The sequence below is a fragment of the Arachis stenosperma genome, chromosome 10 (assembly GCF_014773155.1).
Source record: "Arachis stenosperma cultivar V10309 chromosome 10, arast.V10309.gnm1.PFL2, whole genome shotgun sequence".
Lineage (NCBI taxonomy): Eukaryota > Viridiplantae > Streptophyta > Magnoliopsida > Fabales > Fabaceae > Arachis > Arachis stenosperma.
In genome coordinates, this window is record NC_080386.1 from 133,316,979 (window position 1) to 133,331,537 (window position 14,559).

General features: G+C 31.4%; 2 protein-coding genes and 1 long non-coding RNA gene across 3 annotated transcripts; 2 read left to right on the plus strand and 1 right to left on the minus strand.

The window, feature by feature from the left end:
- Positions 1 to 1,056: 1,056 nt before the first annotated feature.
- LOC130957824 (B3 domain-containing transcription factor VRN1-like) lies at positions 1,057 to 3,793 on the minus strand. The gene is made up of 6 exons (XM_057884670.1): positions 3,650 to 3,793; positions 3,040 to 3,240; positions 2,619 to 2,922; positions 2,363 to 2,490; positions 1,939 to 2,215; positions 1,057 to 1,228 (listed from the first exon to the last, which is right to left on the minus strand). The coding sequence occupies exons 1-6, from the start codon at positions 3,725 to 3,727 to the stop codon at positions 1,215 to 1,217; spliced, it is 1,002 nt and encodes a 333-aa protein (XP_057740653.1). The 5' UTR covers positions 3,728 to 3,793; the 3' UTR covers positions 1,057 to 1,214.
- Positions 3,794 to 6,721: 2,928 nt separating this feature from the next.
- LOC130957976 (uncharacterized) lies at positions 6,722 to 7,333 on the plus strand. Its single transcript, XR_009077308.1, has 3 exons — positions 6,722 to 6,801; positions 6,944 to 7,118; positions 7,220 to 7,333. It is a non-coding gene; the product is annotated as an uncharacterized LOC130957976 (long non-coding RNA).
- Positions 7,334 to 8,760: 1,427 nt separating this feature from the next.
- Positions 8,761 to 13,276, plus strand: LOC130957975 (origin of replication complex subunit 3-like). The gene is given in 8 exon segments (XM_057884846.1): positions 8,761 to 8,926; positions 9,063 to 9,148; positions 9,832 to 9,921; positions 10,829 to 10,904; positions 11,457 to 11,578; positions 11,858 to 11,869; positions 11,871 to 12,029; positions 12,945 to 13,276. Coding segments are annotated over 6 exon segments (552 nt in total). The 5' UTR covers positions 8,761 to 8,926; positions 9,063 to 9,148; positions 9,832 to 9,874; the 3' UTR covers positions 13,081 to 13,276.
- Positions 13,277 to 14,559: the final 1,283 nt, after the last annotated feature.

The window sequence follows — 14,559 nt, forward strand, 5'->3', positions numbered from 1 at the left end:
GGATAAAAATTTTTGTTATGGAAGATAGAGGTGTGAAATCCAAATCTGTTGAGGGTGCATGTGATTTTATTTTAATATGGGATTAAGTAATTGCAGAGTCCGATTACTTTGTAAATTAAATTTTAAAAACTTTTTAATATCAAATCGGAGGGTCGGATTTATTTGTTGTGATTGAAAAAAAAATTCATAAATAAGAGGATCCGATTTGTTTGTTGTGATCTTTTTAAAAAAAAATTTCATAAATCATTGTCCGATTTTTATTCCCAAAATAATCGAAGGGTCCGATTTTCATATTTTAAATAAAAAAGTTCCACATTTGAGAATAACACCTTTAACATTCATACTTCTAAAAAACACCATTTCTACCCCAATATCAAAAATAATTTGCGGCATAAAACTGGATGTTAATGAATCGAATACTCACGTTTTTTAGTGTTATTAAAATTTAGTGTGTTAGTTTCACTGTAACATAAAATTAGATGTTAATAAATTGGATGTTTTGATTTTGAAGTACACAAATTCAACCCTTAAATTTATATTTTATCAAATTTTAAAATTTCAGTCTTTCATAAAATTTGAGGGTCAGATTTTTCTACTAATTTTATTACTTTTTAAATTTAACCCTCAAATTTGTTAGCATCTATATTAAAAAAACACACCAAATTGTACATGATTTAGGAATAGTCATTGTTATGTATTTTTTATTTTAAGGATAATAACGCTTAAAACAAAAAAAGAAAAATATATGTTTGCAAATTGCAATGTAATTAACTCTTGGATGCATGTGTTTGGTGTAGCTCTCACTTCACAAAATTATTGTATACTATACCAAATATACCCCTTTCGTTTAGCAACTAAAAATTCATTTACAATGAAGAGAAAAAACTTCATATCATCAATACATCATGCAAAATGAAATTATCTATTAAACTATATTCTTTATCTTCTGAGTGTTTCGTACATATAATATAAACCAACTCTAGTGTCCTTTTCTAATTGAAGCTTGGAACTTAAGATTCTCCAAACCAATAAGCTCAAAGTGACAATAATCACCATACTCCAATTTACACTCCTTAGTAAATTTGGTCCAACCTTGAGAAAATCTTGCATACCCATTATTTGGATAATAAAGTAATTTCACCTTCCATTCTCTCTTCTCATCAACTTGCAAGGTTGCAAAATTGTTCCAATTTACACTGTAATTCTTTATGTATTCAGTTGGTATCACCTACACCAAACAAAACATAATAACAAAACTTTATTAGTTCAAGAATAATGGTTAATAAATGATATTAACAATATATATAACACATATAGAATATAGTTGTTGCATTTAATCATTTATACACATGATGATTATTCTAATAAAATTATATTTTCATACCGCATAATGACTTGTTCATGCTTGATGTGTATGGTGAAGTCATTCATTCTTGGGCATGAATCCGAAATTAGCTTTAGAAGTTTTATGCTTTTTAAGGAATGGTGAAGAAGAAGAAGGAGGCCTATATGAAGGGCCTTCTTGCTCTGAATATTCTAAAGTGAAAAAAAAAGTAAAAAAATTATCCTAGAATATTGTACATTTTTCACAAATTAGCAAAAATAAAAACAAAGATTGGAGTTACATGTGTTATAATAATAATAATTAATTTTTAATTTTACTAAAAATAAGTATGAAAAACACATGAAGTGTATCAAAATTAAAATCTGATAATTGATCATTATTTCGAGAAAATATATAAAAAAATTTAATAAATAATGAGAATATAAAACCATGCAAATAATTAACTTAGATACATAACATAATGCACACTTAGGAATTCATTCCATTTTTACCCCTCTCTTTCTAAGATGACATATTTGACATATACTATTACATAATAAAAAAAGGAACAAGGAATTAAATTAATTATTAATAAGGAGATATATGTAAATTACCAGAAGAGCTAGGAGTCAAAGGGTCTTCTCCATAACTACGAATATGAACTTTGAATAAAATATCGATTGGATCGACCAACTCAAAGACACAAGCGTCACCAAGTTTCAAACTATAGAATGTTGAGAATTTCTTCCAACCATTTGTAATTATAAATTGTCTGCAAGCAGAAATTCTCATCTGCACATCCCAACATTTCTTCGGATCATCAACAAGAAAGAGCTTTGCATTTCCTTCTCTTTTCCCAAGAATTGGTTTAGCAAAATAGCTTGGTATAACCTGTTTTCATCATTAATTATTAGTAATGAAAATCTCATTCACAAAAAAATTGGATGAATTTCAAGTGTTCAAAAAAAAAATACTACTATATAAGATAAAAAAAATCTATAAAATTAAGGTTTAAAAAAATAATGAAAGAATAGTTACCAAGAGGTCTCTGTCAGAATAGGTTTTCCCAAGTGCACATACAAAAAAGGGATTCCCAGTTTGGAACCTACTCTTCACTTTCTCTTGAAACTTTTTCATGGTTTTATTGTCCAACACTTCTGAGTTATCTATAAGAGCACAAGTAAACAAAGCTTCAATAAAATTACTTTAAATTTGCATATAACAATTAACATTATTATAACATCTTTTTTAATTTTTTAATAGAAAAAAAAAAGAAAAGAAAAAGAGAAATTACCATAATCCTTTTCCTTCGCAATATAATCAAAACTCCTAGAAGCTCTCCTTTTTCTTTTAGTGTTATTGATTTCACCATCAATAATAGAGTAATCTTCAGGCTCTTCTTTTATAATTTTCTTCCTTTTGAAACTATTGGTTTCATCATCGGAAATTACTAGTGGTGGTGGTGGAGGTGGTGATTGTAACGGTGTCAAGAGAGATTTTCGTCTTTTTCCATTAACAAACTCAAAAGGACAAGCATCACTCTTTTCACCCTTTTGCCCTTTTTCAACAACATTAACATTAACATTATCATTTTTTTTCTTTGACACAGAATTAGAACAAGGGTACTTAATTTCTAAACCACTTGAACCCAAAACTATAACATAAAACTTATTATTATTATTATTATTATTATTATTATTATTAGTTTTTTTCACTTCATAACGGAACAAGAGAAACTGTGTCGCTTGGAGAGACACGTATTCTGCAAATTCTTTCCAACCGTGGCCAAACAAAACGTCGCCACGTTCATCCCTTGACCAATGAACTTCAAATTCAGCTCCGTTTGGAAGACTTAGAAAAACAGAACGTGACGTAATTCGTTTCCAGTAGTTATGCACAAAACTCTTTGGCAATCTCTGTAAACAAAAATTAAAATAAACTTCTTAATTAGCTTCAAGAACGAACAAGAAATTCAATTAGGGTTAGGAATAAAGCTACATACTTTGTATTATTACTAAACATTAAAGTTACTACTAATCAAAATTATTGAATAAAAATAAAGAAAGGGAAATTAACTACTACTAATTACTACAATTTGTTGGGTTTAAGTATTACCCTAAGTCAAAAGATTAGGGTTTAGCTTTTATTAATCCTAATTCAAAACCCTACTATTGGGAATTGAACTGCACATGTTCATTCTCCTATGTTGTTTTGGTGAACCCTTATTAATGTGACCAAAATTAGAGAATTGCATGGAGAATTGAAGAGATAAGAAAGAAAAAAGAAAAAGAACGGGAAGAAAAATTGATGTATAATTATTATTACCAGAAATCCATCACCAAGAAGGTTCTTTTCAAGAATAACCTTGAAGAAGTGAACGACATCACGTTCTTGAGAAGACATAGTTGACCACTGAAATTGATCGAAGCTCAGGAATTTGGAGTTAGAGAGATGCAAAACTGAATTGAAAATGTGTGAAAATTAGTTGCTAAATTGATGGATTAATGAATTGTTATATTTATATGGGAAGTGATTAATTGTGTAATTGAGTAGGTCCCACTTCTCAAACATTTAGGAAATAGAAATTGATTTTTTTTTTTGGTGACTGGGAAATAGAAATTGATTGATACTGAAGAGTTTGTTTCTAATTCGAATCTTTGAGTTATTTTCCGTGGAAATATTTAAGATTTAGAAAAATCAAAGAAGATAATGCGTTTTATCTCCTTTTAACTACTTACCCTTTTTTATTTTTTATTTTCTATTTTCGGCGTCTTCCTAATAAACCATATACTAGCCAATATCTAATCTAATCAAATGAATTTCCTTTAAAAATATTTCTTCCTTTTAGTAAGTCTTTTACAAAAATCTCATATGTATTGGAAAAAATAATTCCTATAGCTATAAGATACTCTTTTAGTCTTAACTGTATATTTTTATTTATTATTTTCATGTTATATGTATAAAGTGTAAGCAATGTGTCTTATTATTTTAGATTTATGGTGTGGATGATATAATTTTGAAAATAATTTACTTAATTAAATTAATTGAAAATGTATATTACCAGATTATTCTAAATTTAAATGTAATAAAATTTTATTCTTTAATTTTTTGTATAAATCGTGGCACTCCTGGCCTACTAATTAAAAAAATATACAAAAGATTTAGCATAAGACTACAATTTATGCTTTAAATTTGGATGCATGAATTGTTGTACTACTACATACTTTAAAGATGTCAGAAATATCACCTATTTTTTACATAAGGATACTACTATTTATGTGAAAATCAAAATTTTAGACAAGTGAGACAAAACCATGGGCGCACGAAGCATGAGTCGTCGGTTTAGGATGTGGTTTTAAACGAAATAAAATCCACAAAGAATTCACAATTTATGAGAAATGATGTGTAAAACTAAAACATGTAAAGAACCAATGATTTATACACAGTTTTTGTCCTTGCATGTCATTCTGGTTTGATTTACCCGTGACCATAATAAATCAATTACTCTCCAGATATTTAGCTAAACCTAAATAAATAACAAGAAATTGTTGGTTCCTTATGTTTTACGCATCCTTTTTCATAAATTGTGGGTTCTCTATGGTTTCATTCATTTTATTTAAAATCATTACTACATTCACAACTTATGCTTTGTGTGCCCATGATTTTATCTCACTTATCTATAGTTTGATTTCGACGTAAATCGTGGTATCCTGAAAAAGGGGTCACATTTCTAATACTTTTAAAATATGTACTAGTACAACTATTCATACATGCAGATTTAAAGCATAAATCGTAGTCATATGCTAGATTTTACATGTTTTTTTCTTAAAATTAGTAGGAGTGACGGATCCAATTACGGTTGTATCCTTCGTTTCTTAAGGCCCAAAATATCTAAGCTTCAAAGCCCGAAGGTTCCAAAATCAGTTTTGGGCTTAGGCAGCATAACGATCCCGGAAATAATACACACCGAAAAAGAGCTAAGACCGTCCAAAAATAAAAAGTGGAATGGGCCCATGTTGTTATGGGCCGAATGTGAATGAGATCGTGAATTTGTATTTCCTGCATATACTCCTCTGATTTTCCCGCCATAACAGGCGGTGAGGTTACTGTTACTTCATCAGTTCACCTCCTTTTGTTGGCTTGGCACAGTATCTCTCTCTCTCTCTCTCTCTCTCTCTCTCTCCAGCATATTTCACAGCTTAATCGAATGGCTCCTTCTTCTTCTTCTTCGATTGTTACTGATTCACTGGATCCATCAACACCTACCGAAACTCTTCACAACGATCTTCAGGTTCTCTTAGCCTTTCTCCAATTTCCACCTCTCTCTCTCTCTGTCCAGCATATTTCACAGCTTAATCGAATGGCTCCTTCTTCTTCTCCGATTGTTACTGATTCACTGGATCGATCAACTCCTACGGAAACTCTTGACAACGATCTTCAGGTTCTCTTCGCCTTTCTCCAATTTTCCACCTCTCTCTCTCTCTCTCTCTCTCTCTCTCTCTCTCTCTCTCTCTCTCTCTCTCTCTCTCTCTCTCTCTCCATTATACTAGTTTTGAATGTAGCCTTGCGGTAAATACTAAATAGCTTGTGATACTCCTTAGTTCTTTCATAAATTCTTCGCTAGTTTCCAGCTCTCATCGATGCTTAATATAATCACGCACCGATCTTGATGCTTGTGATAGGTCTTTCTTAACTTCGTTAATTTCCAGCTCTGAATGATGCTTAGTATAACATACGCACCGATCTTCCACATGAATAACGCGTGCTTTTATTTTATTTTTAAAATCTTATTGATCTTCGTTCTAATTGCTTTGAATAGTTATAGGCGACTGATTATAACATATTGTGGAAATAACATCGTTAATTTTGCAACTTAAACTAAATTTTTTGTTTCAATTTGGAGCGTCTGTTAATGATTTGACTAATTTCAAACACACGACAAATGACGATATAAGTGATATTGCAGTAATTGCTTGATAATTTATTGGTGCTTCATAACGAGTGAGTAATATGTAGTTTGGCCTTCAAAAGGATATTTCCGACATTGCTGTGTTCTTTCAAACTGCAGATGAGCAATTTCCCGTGCTTTATTTGTAATTTCCGTAAAGGCTATAGATTAATTTTCATCACAATATGCGGAGAAGATAGAAGAGAACAAGTGTCATATTTAGTATTTGATTTTTGTCTTAGTTTGATTTTTGTTATACCTCCAAGCTACTACTAAAGGAGTACTGATTTTTAATTCTATTCTGTGTTCGTTTTTGATAGCCATTCTTTGTTCTTCACAAACCTTCATCCCGAAGAAAAGATAGCTCATCAACAGGACAAGGTAAACTGCGAAAAAGAAATGAGCTGTCTTCACCTCAGAACACAAAGAAACAGGAAGGAAGTGTGAACGAAGAATGTGACCGCCATTTGTTTAAGCCGCTACAAATTGAAGCGTTTAACAGTGGTCAAGAATCGAGTCCACTATTCAGGTTCTTATTTATCTTTTTTCATTTTCCTTGAATCTTGTGGCTTGGTTTTCTCTATGCTCGAGTAGGGAGATTTAGGAGGTATTTTTAACTTCTAATTCTTTTTCCTTGAATGATCTAATATGAAAATATTGATTCCATTTAGGATGTTTTAAGAGATCTCAATTCTAGTGTATTTAAAGATATACAACGATGGATTTTGGAGTTCTTCAATGCTGCTAGATTGCATGGAGAACCTAGTATCACAAAAGCAACTCGATCCTTTCCTATTCTGAGTAATGCTACTCCTGCTCAACTGTCCACTGCATTGGTTATTACCGGTAAGCTTAGGCACTATCCTTTTTGGTGAATCCTGTGAATGCTATGATTCTTGGTAACTCTGTCTAACTAGACAGATGTTTATCAAATCTATGATTGACAGGAAATATAGAATTTGTCGATGATATATTGACCTTTGAAGAGCTCGGCCATTTCTTGAAATCCCATGGATGCCATGTAGCCATTTCTTCGGTGGATTTTTCAATGAAAAACGGAATTGCTGGTTGCTTAAAAGCTTTATTGCGAGAGTTTCCACTGGGTGAAATTCATGTATGTTTTTACATATACGTACTAGTGCATTATTGAATTAATTCTTTCTACTCATACCTTCAATTTACTATTTCCTTAGTAGTGATGTTGAGCAGTCAGCTGATATATCAATCTTAGCATCATGGTATAGAGAACAAGACAACAACAATAAACCACTAGTGCTTATCATTAGTGATTTGGAAAGGTGTTGTGTATCTGTCTTAACGGAATTTGTCCTGTTGTTGAGTTATAAGCGTCTTCTAAAAGTATATTTCCATGTAAATTGATCATGTGATTTAGGTTTGTACATCTACTTAGATTAAGCCGGGGCTTCACTTTGCATGTGTCTATTGTTGATAAACATGGGATATATACTTTGTAAAATCTTTTTTATTTAATTTTTTTTTTTTTTGTATAAGGAGGAGCATTCACATGTATAATATGATATTGGCTTCTGTCTGCTTCCTCTTTTTCCACTAGCGAATGGGTTGTCAAGTTACCATTCTATGGAGCACCGCAGTTCTGATTTTGATAATCCATTCTTATGATCAAATTCCCTTGCTTTCGAAACTTATGACTCCCCTTTTCATGGTGGAAATTCTATTTTACTTTCTATATAAGTAGGTCTATTGCATTACTTGTTAAATGCATCTGCCGATAATAAATTAAAAATATTAAGCATTCATTTTAACATGCTATGGTGAGATTTGCCTACCCTACATAATAGTTAATGTGGTAAAGTTGGAGTTCATGATACTAATTTTTCTTTGTGCTCAGTGCCTATGTGAAGCTGGAAAATATAGCAAAGTGCGACTGCTGGATTTGTTTTGCGAAGTGCTCAATCCAGATTTGTACCCACATAGAGATTCTGTTTGTCACATCAGGAATGAAAAAGATCAAGGGTTGTCTTCAACAAATGGCCACAGTCAATAATACTCTTCGGTTAAAGCGGTGGTTTGATTCGTCAAATAGTTCGCAAAGTGAGGTACATTGAAATATGATGTTTTTTTTCTTTCAAGTACCGAGAAAGTTTCTTGATGCAATACTATTTTCCATTAAGATAATGTATTTTAGCAGTAAAGCAAGGTGGGATATATAGAGAAGCCATGAAATCTGTTTTGTTCTGAAGTCAAAGATGACATCTAAAGCATATAGCTGCCTCCTTATATTGTTAAACTTTACCTTGATACTACAAGTTTAATCGAATGCTGGAATCTAGTATGAAATAAAATCGAAAACCATGCCATTGTAAATTTGTAATATGAGAATGGGATACCAAATAGTAGCTCTAGCAAAACACAATTTGATCACTGAAATTGAGTTGAAATTTTCCTTATTTATTTTCTATTTGAAACTATTTAAGTGGAACTTTCCATTATCCTGTTAACCAAAGCAAATCCGTTGATTCAGCCATTTCAATTTTCAAAGAGACTAATTTTTGTTTATTTCAAATATCTGTAGACTTCTGACCGAACATTATGCACGGATCTCCCTACAGGAGCGCTTGGTCAACTGATAAGGAGTTGGGAAAAACTTACCGCAGATATTTGATATTTCCGAGGTATGCTCAACTAGTCTTTACTGTGTACAACTTCCTTCTGTTTCATTCATTCTACCTATTCCTTATTGTGGTTATATTAAAAATTGATTCCTTGTGAAAGCTCGTAATCGTTAAATAATGATTTGATTTCTCACAGATTCATGATAAATTGAAAACATTTAAATCCTCAGTAAGATGTGAAGATAGGAGGAATCCACGCAAGAGTTCCAAGGACATATCCAAGTAATATTCTAATTCTAATAAGCGAAGTTGCGATTTCTTGGCAAAGGAGGTTGATTCTTCATTGATTGTACTGATCTGTTTGATTGAGAACTGAGAGAAACCTATTGCTCAAATTGAATGCCAGCTGTTTCCTTGACAGACCAATTGTCTGGGTCCTTTTGGTTGGGGTCTCAAAAAGCCTGGATGCCTCACCCACAAGCTTGCTCTGTAGCAGGTCTAAGTGAGATGCTGAGGTTAAGCAAGGAAGGAGAGGGGTCCAGACAGGTTGTGTGAGAGAGGTTGAACTAATGTTGGACTTAACCTAAACAAGGGAAAGCAGGCCTAGTTATAGAATTGTGAACAAATGAATATCAAATTAAAGATTCTACAAACATTTAAGTTTAAAAAATGATTAACTAACGGATATGATTGTGATGTACTTCATTCTTTGAGGGCAAAACTCACCTTCATGGAATATAGGAAAGCTTTTAGCTTGTTTCTGGTTGGGTTTTGTGAGCTTGCCTTTCTAGGAGATACTTATGTTAATTATGGGAGGACTGGAAAATTTTTGTGGGCTGTTGTATGCTCTCTTTTGTGGTTGTCAAATCAAGACTCCTTGTCTGATGCCTATAACAATTCCTTATAATGATGTATGCTGGTTTCTTTGCTTGTTTTCTTAATTGAGGCTAACTATTTTTATTCAGGAGATATGGATCGAAGGTTTTAGATTCTGAGAATGAGTCGACAATGTTAAACTTGCGAGCTGTTGTTGCATTTATAGATTGCTTAGTTAGGTAAGGTTTTGTATTCTGTTTCATTTCATGTGTAGATAGATTGATTGTGGAAAGCATGAGGCCAGTGTTTTATAGTGAATTTGGACTTGTTTGGAAAGATCATTTTTCAGTGATGTCTTTTTTTTTCATTAAAATTACTTTTATTCTATCAATTATATTTGGATACAATATATAAATACTGTTTTATAAATTGTTGGCTCAATAAATGGGTTTGCATGCGTTGTCTGTGTCCCTATCTATTTCTCCTAAGCAAATAAAACTGAAACAGGACAATAGATTGATCAGTTTTTTTCATTGTGGTCAGGGGACTATAGGTGTGAGCTCAGCTTTTCTATGATTGAAATTCAAATTTCATCGTCTTTATATTTAAGATAAACTTTAAGGTTAATATGTATAACTCAAGTTGGTGAACTAAATAAGCACCAATACTGTAGCATTAAATTTTATTGTTTGCTAAGAAGATGGCATTAAATTTGATTGAGATGTTGCACTATAAGCACCAGAAGTGCTGATCTCTCTCACCCTCTCATTTTCAGAAAACATTATTAGGTTAATAGGTTTATTATCTAGTGTGTCCTCTTTTCTATTCTTTTTTTACACACAACAATGCCAAGTAACGTTGATAAAACTCGATCCATTCCCCCTTCAATTGATATGAATTTTGATGATATGATTTTATATGGCAACAAATGCTAATTCAGTTGTACAGGTTATGAATGCATCTCTCAAGTCATGTATTGTGCTGTGTGTGATAATTGAGATCCCTGTGGTTTTGTTTCATCCTAGTGTTATACACAATAATGGACTATGTCGCAGGTCCTAATTGATGTTTATTTTTGGTGAAAACGAATAGCACTCTTTTATTGCTGGTTAAGTCTTGTCACTGATTGACCTTTTCGTGGAACAGAAATTACATGAGGCCCATCGAATGCATGCCTTTTCATGAAATTTCCTGCTTCAAGAATGTTGAGAAGCTTCAAGTGGTAAGAGATTAGGGTTTTCCTCCTTGCCTCTTGCCCCAAATTCAAAAAAAATATCAGTATATGGGCCTTTCATATAGAGAGGATGCAGTCGCAACTTATTGTGCTGCTAACCTTAATTTTAGACACTGCCATGTCAAAAGCATACTAAATCTTCGGACACTGTGTACTTGAGAAACATTTTATTTATCTTCCAAAGAGTTGATCAACAAAGCTTGACTCTGTCCATGCTCGTGACTTGAGCTACCATTGGTTTAGATTCCGGTGTTCAAGTCCACGACTAAATTTCATTTTCGTTGAGAATTTTTTATGATGAGTCATGGAGCTACAGATTTCTGTTGTAACTCTTCGGAAATGGACTTTTTGGTGCATATTTTTTTTCATATAAATTATGAATCACTATAATAAGATTTCATTCCCCTATACATTATATTACTCATGGAGTTACCATAATTCAACCGCATCACGCATCGCATAAAGTTAATACACCTACCGAAGTCATGTATGATTAAGTTTGTTCCTCTACACTTTTAATTTACTTTTTGCATATCGTAGGTTTCGATTGGAGATCCAAGAAGTCAAGCTGATTTGTTGGATTCACACAAGATTTTAAGGTGCAGTTGCTGTAACAAAACTGGCAATTCCCTATTGCCATCAAGACAGGATTCCTCAATTCTGTAAGTGTATCTAGTAACTTATCAATTTAGTATAGCATGCCCTAGCTTGAAAATGAGGTAATCTCCCCCGATTCTAAATATTCATATGCCCCAACCGAAAAAGTGAATCTTTTTTTATATTTGACCAACCCTATTCATTATTCATATACCATGATCAGTACTTGAGGGTTGACATTTATTAACGTGTTTCACCTTACATATGATTTAATCTTGGCTGTGAACAGTAGTATGCCACAACCACAGTGGAGTTTCTAAACTGAAATTTAGAAAATTGTACAGGTATTCCCTGTCTCGAGCACGGAGATCTTATCAATCTTCACGATTGGTTCCAGTCTTTTAGAACAATTCTTCACCAAAGAAATAAACGGATACCGAAGTCAAAGCAGTCACCACAGCCAAAGAAGAGAAAAGATACAGCTGGATCTGGAGACGAAAATGAATCCCCAATCCAGTATCCTTTATCTTCCCCATTTTACATTGTTTCTTTCACAAAGCAAGATATGATGCTGAGAATGCATTGGTAGGTTATCCCAAAGCATCAGTTGTGAAGTCATTATCTCTCTAATCTTGTGGTGACATTTATTATTTGCATACACACGCACGCATTTTAACTTTTCAAGAATAAAGAAACATCTCCAAAACTACATGACAAGGGGCCATTTTGCATCTAACTCAACTATGATATCTTCATACTTTTTTTATTCGTTTTTCAGTTTCCTCCCAATTTTTCATTAGTGGCCGAGGAACAGTGTTATTTGCAAAATGAATATGCTAGCTTTCTACAAGCTATTTTCTTGGATAACATCCCCGAGTTCTTCCAACATTACTTCCTTCCAAATAGAAAATTTTAGTTAGATTTGATTATCATAGTCAACCCTGATAACTAAAGCGGTAGAACTACTGTGTTATGAGTATCTTATTTAACCATGCCTAAAGTTAGCCTTGATTGCCGCCTGTTTATTCTTGCTAGTTAATGTGCTATCATGTTCAATATTTCTCTAGAATTATGGGATGCATGGCTCATGCGTTTTAGAATATTGCAGTCCCGATGTCTTTTTCTCAATCAGGTCCGAAAATTTTACTCACACTGCAGGACCATAGTATGAAATCTTTGAGGGTGAATATATTTATTTGCAGCAGATTTCTCTCATGAAAATGCTTAAGAGACAAATCTTAGGCTGAAAACAACCTGCTGTAACGAGTTGCTCGTCTTTAAATGCATCTAAATTGAAGTTCAACTCTGTTATTTGATATTCGTATTGTATTTTGTATAGGCATATTTGCTATTCCATCATTATTGCTGTAATTGCGAAGTATTTTGTTGATGCTGCCATGTTGGTTTCAATCCTTAACCTTGTGTTGCCAGAGCACGCTTTTGCAGAGCAGTTACAGAAATGCAGATCACCGGGATGCTTAGAATGCCAAGCAAGAGGCGCCCAGATTTTGTACAAAGAGTAGCATTATGTCCCTTGTCATTTCCTAATTCTCTTATTCCAGTGTAATTATAATTTTATTTTCTTAAATTATTTACTTCCTCATACTCCGGTCAGCACTTCGATTGATGCATCTCATCCAACACACAGGATTTTGAAGGTAAGGCCAAAAGGAATAACTGTGTTTTATAGGGCCTAGTAGAGTAATATATCTTATAGGGCTTGTTTGGGTGAGTTTTTAAAAAAAAAAAATTTTTTTAGTTATTTTTTTTAAAAAATCTTATAAAGAAGTAAAAATAATTTTATATTTGGATATCTCATGTAAAAAGGTCTTTTTATCTATCAATTATGTTTGTGTATAACAATATAAAAGTACTTTTTTGTTTATTCATCTTTTTTTTTTAAGAAAAAAAGATCTTTTAAAAAAAAATGTAAATTACACCTTCTCAAAAAAGATCTTTTTTTTTTTATTTTACTAGTATTTTTACTTTTACTATTAGAAATTTGTCAAACACGTTAAAAAAAATTCTTTTCATTAAAAAATATATTTTTTTTAACAAAATAATGACGTCCAAACATGTATATAAAGTAGTATGAATTTGAATTTAACATTTAAAAATAACATTTTATCAGTAATCTTTTTATGGTTTTATTTTTTAACCTTACTAATAAGTGTCTTAATTAGATGTAAATTATTTAAGTTTATAAGAATTAAATATATTGAAAAAATTGAAACTCTTACTTTTATCTTCTTAATAATACTTTTTAATTAATATTTTATTTCTAAGTATAAATATATTACTTCATGGTAGAAGTAGCATTGATATTTGTGCATGTTTCATTTTGAGATTATGCAGAAGTCTATTATATTAATCTCTATTTTAGTAAGTTGGAATAATCCTTCTCAATATGAGAATGTACGGTAAAACGAATGAATTGTTTAGAATCCTTTTAAGAGTTTGTTTAAGTTTAATTACCCTAAAAAGGGCAGAAAATTGTCAACATTATAGTGAACAAGTCGTAATTCTATTTATCGACAACATCTTTATATTTCGTTAATATTTAGGGTTCGTTTAGGCAAAATTTAGAAAAAAAAATAAAAATAATTTAATGTTTGAATATTTATGTAAAATATTTTTTATTTATTAATTATATTTAGATATAATAATATAAAAATATTTATTGATTTATTTATTAAGTTAAATATTTTTCAAGTAAAAAAATATTTTTAAAAGTGTAAATTGTAATTTCTAAATATTTTTTTCAGTATTTTTATTTTTATTATTAAAATTTATCAAATACACTAAAAATGACCAACAATTGGTCCTTAAAAAGTTTAGTCAAATAATTTAATTCTTAATAAATTTTAATCATCAAAACAATCCTTAACCTTTTATTTTATTAGACAAATTTTGATAAAAGAATTATACAAATTATTCTTTGTTAGTATTAATAAAAGATAGTATCTAAAATTTTAAAATTTTTTCTAATATGGCTTTATAAAGATGAATGATATGATGTATAAACTAATTAGTTTAACAAATGTCT

Bases quoted from the DNA above. Each gene is read 5' to 3' on its own strand.
- LOC130957824 (XM_057884670.1), bottom strand. From the start codon at position 3,727: ATGTCTTCTCAAGAACGTGATGTCGTTCACTTCTTCAAGGTTATTCTT. The intron at 3,241-3,649 runs GTAATAATAATT...TTTTGTTTACAG, and splicing joins TTCTTGGTGATGGATTTCTG to AGATTGCCAAAGAGTTTTGT. The intron at 2,491-2,618 runs GTAATTTCTCTT...GTGCTCTTATAG, and splicing joins TGCGAAGGAAAAGGATTATG to ATAACTCAGAAGTGTTGGAC.